At 39.0% G+C, this 3,417-nt stretch overlaps 1 protein-coding gene across 1 annotated transcript; it reads right to left on the reverse strand.

The window, feature by feature from the left end:
- Positions 1–497: 497 nt before the first annotated feature.
- On the reverse strand, positions 498–959 carry LOC126719652 (uncharacterized). The gene has a single exon (XM_050422183.1). It carries the CDS (start codon positions 957–959, stop codon positions 498–500), a length of 462 nt encoding a protein of 153 aa, XP_050278140.1.
- Between the last annotated feature and the right edge of the window lie 2,458 nt (positions 960–3,417).

Below are 3,417 nucleotides of genomic sequence, written 5' to 3' on the forward strand. Positions count from 1 at the left end.
AATAGCATAGATTATTATCACCATATCACTCATTTATAAATGCTTTTTTTTATTATTTATTATCACCATATCCTCATGAGAGCAATCAATGATTTTCTCTTTCTTTCTTTCTTTTTTTCTTTAACTAAAGTTAAAGAAGTATAAGTAGTTATAAGTAATTATTTCTATATATAAAAAGTGCCAATGTGCTATAGCCACAATGAAAACTACAATCATTTTTTGAAACTGGAACATTCATCTATTTATAACAAAAGAGAATCATGGTACAAGACATTCAAAGCTGGTGGAGGTGAATCCTCCATCCAAAACACATCTTCAGAAATATTTCTAGCATGTTGTGCAAGAGCATGAGCTATCCGGTTACCCCCTCTCCTAATACAACTAAAACTTACCCACCGCATCCCACAAACTAAGTGGCGCACATCATCCACCACATTGCCTAAGAGCAACCAATCAGCCAAAGAGGAAGATAAAGCTTTCATTACATTACTATTATCTCATTCGATCACAAGCTCAGTAAAGCCAGCATCAGTGGCAAACTCTACTGCCTTCCTGCACGTTAACAGCTCCGCTTCTTCGCTGCTACTCATTGGTGGTCCTCCTGCTGACATCGCTGCCATAACCTCACCCTTATCATTTCGTATAATGGCACCAAATCCAGTCTGTTTAGCTTCCAAAAACACTGCTGCATCAAAATTTAATTTGAAAACCAAAGTTGGAGGTGGTTTCCACACGTCACCAACTGAATGCACCACACCATCAACACGCAAATTTCCTTGAGAATTCCGAAATTCCTCCAGGTACTCCACAGCTCTCCTGCATAACATGTTTGGATCTTGAAACTTTCCCCCATGCAGCAACTTGTTTCGTTGATTCCAAATTATCCACACCTGAACTAAGAACAACTCCATCTCCTGCACAGAAAGTCTACTCAACAAATACTCCATCAGCTCTATCATATCAGCTTGGCCATGTGCACACTTCTATAGCTTCAGCGCACTCCCAGCCCACACATCCACAGCAACCCCACAGTCCCATAATGCATGTACTGTTGACTTAGGAAATCTGGCGCAGTTCGGACATATATTATCATGAATAATTCGTTGCTTCGCAAGGTTTAAACGTGTTGGCAAAATCTCCTGACAAGCCCTCCAGCCAAACACTTTAATCTTATTAGGAATATGTAACTTCCACAAAGCATTCCACACTTGTTTTCCAGCACAGCCACTAGAGTTCTCAGCCCATTATTCACCTTTCTGAATCTGCACAGCCACCCTATAAGTTGATTTTACTGAGAACAAACCATTCTTATTATACATCCAAACTAATAAATCTGGCACATGTCGATGACTCAATGGAATTCTACATATTGCCTCTGCATCATCAGTATGAAACACTGATGTGATCAGCTCTCTTCTCCAACATTGCAGGTCCGGATCAAGGAGGTCAGCCACTAACATTCCATCAGTTTCTTCACTGGCTGGGTATAAAACTTTATTGGTTAGATGATTTGGAATCCATCTATCCTCATGAACTCTAATTGAATATCCATTCCCAATCTCCAACAACACCCATTTTTCAAGATAGGTAGCACCGCCATTATGCTTCTCCATACAAAAGAACAATTAAGGGATACAACAGCTTCAAGAAGATTAGACCGTGGAAAATATCTAGCCTTAAAACACTTGTATAATAGAGATTCATCATTCTGAAGCAATCTCCACCCTTGCTTTGCTAGCATAGCAAGATTGAAAGCTCGTAAATCACGAAACCCCATGCCACCTTCTTTTTTAGGAGTGGCTAATCTGTCCCACCTTCCTTTGCACTGTTTTGCTGCCCTCTTTCTTTTTTTTTTTCTCTTTTAGTTAACATAATAAATTGTCACAATATTTTCACAATTATTGAGGTGTTAATTTCTTATAAGTCAAAATAAAATATTATATTAGAACCAATCACAACTAAAAATAAATGTGTTGTGAAAAAAGAAGTGCTACATCCACAACATTTTTCACAACACTTTTATAACAAAAATGTGAATGCCTGTAGCTACTTTTTTTTTTTTTTTTTTATTTGCTCAGTTTGCACTGTTTACTGTCCTTTTTTTTGGGTAATACTTCTCAGTCAACTCTTTTTATATATATATATATATATATATATAAATATATATATATATATACATATATATATATATATACATATATATATATATATATATATCTCTATATAATTGTTAGTTAACACAATAAATTGTCACAATATTTTCATATTTGATGAGATGTTAATTCCTTAAAGTTGGAGGTTAAATCATTGGCGTTGGTTGCTGTGATTGCTTGGCGCCTCTGGTATTCGCGGAATCAGGTGCGTCTGGGAGGTGCACGGCAATCGGTTGGGCACATTCTTTAGTGGGCACGGACATATTTGGAAGGGTTTCAGCTTGCAAATCATATATCTCCCTACCTAGCCTCGGTTTGTGTCAGAGGTTCTGTGGTTGCCTCCAAAACCTCCTTGGTTTAAAGTGAACGTCGACGGTGCGGTCTTTTCTTCTCTCAAATCTATGGGTGTAGGCATTGTGGTTCGTGACCAGTGGGGTAACGTTGCTGCAATGATGAGTAAGTTGGTCCAGGCTCTGTTGGGTCCGCTTGAAACGGAAGCAAAGGCTATGGAGGAAGCCATCCAGTTTGCTAGAGATAATGGTTTTCTTGACGTTATTTTTGAAAGTGACTCTGTCTGTGATTCAGTCCCTTAATGGTAGTCTAATTCCTCCTGCTAGTATTGTCAACTTTATCTCAGGTTCTCTTCAGGCTATTCGCTACTTCAGGCAGGTGCAATTTGTCTATGTCCCGCGCACGGGTAATAAAGCAGCTTATGGCCTAGCTCAGTATGCTAGAAACATTTCCAATTTTGTTACTTGGATAGAGGAAACGTCTTGTATTATTGAACGCTTTTTATCGCTTGATGAAGTTTATCCTCTTCCGAACAAAGTTTTAGTATTCTCATAAAAAATATATATATATATATATATCCTTCTGGAATTAACCACAACTAAAAATAAAATTATTGTTATACGACATTGTAGGGACACGATTCTCAAACGGCCCAACAATGACGTTGGGCTCGCACGTGAAGGATCCCTCACAATAAGATTTGTAGAGAGTGGGCTTGAAAGGCTAGCGTTTGGTCACAGGGCGTTGGTCCAAACCGGACTTCAGGGAAACTTAGATAAGAAAAGGCTTCAGCCTGGATATCCAAGTCCTACAACTTTGTAACTTGAGGGATTGGACTCCTCGGATCATGTCCGAGGAGCACTAATGCCTTTCTCCGGTTACCCGGCAGTGGGTTTTTCGTGGTGGTGTACATATATTGTCCGATCATTCTCATCCCTGGAGTTTTTCCCAGGAAGTGAGATGGGGGGTCCCC

The sequence above is a fragment of the Quercus robur genome, chromosome 3 (assembly GCF_932294415.1).
Source record: "Quercus robur chromosome 3, dhQueRobu3.1, whole genome shotgun sequence".
NCBI classification, from domain to species: domain Eukaryota; kingdom Viridiplantae; phylum Streptophyta; class Magnoliopsida; order Fagales; family Fagaceae; genus Quercus; species Quercus robur.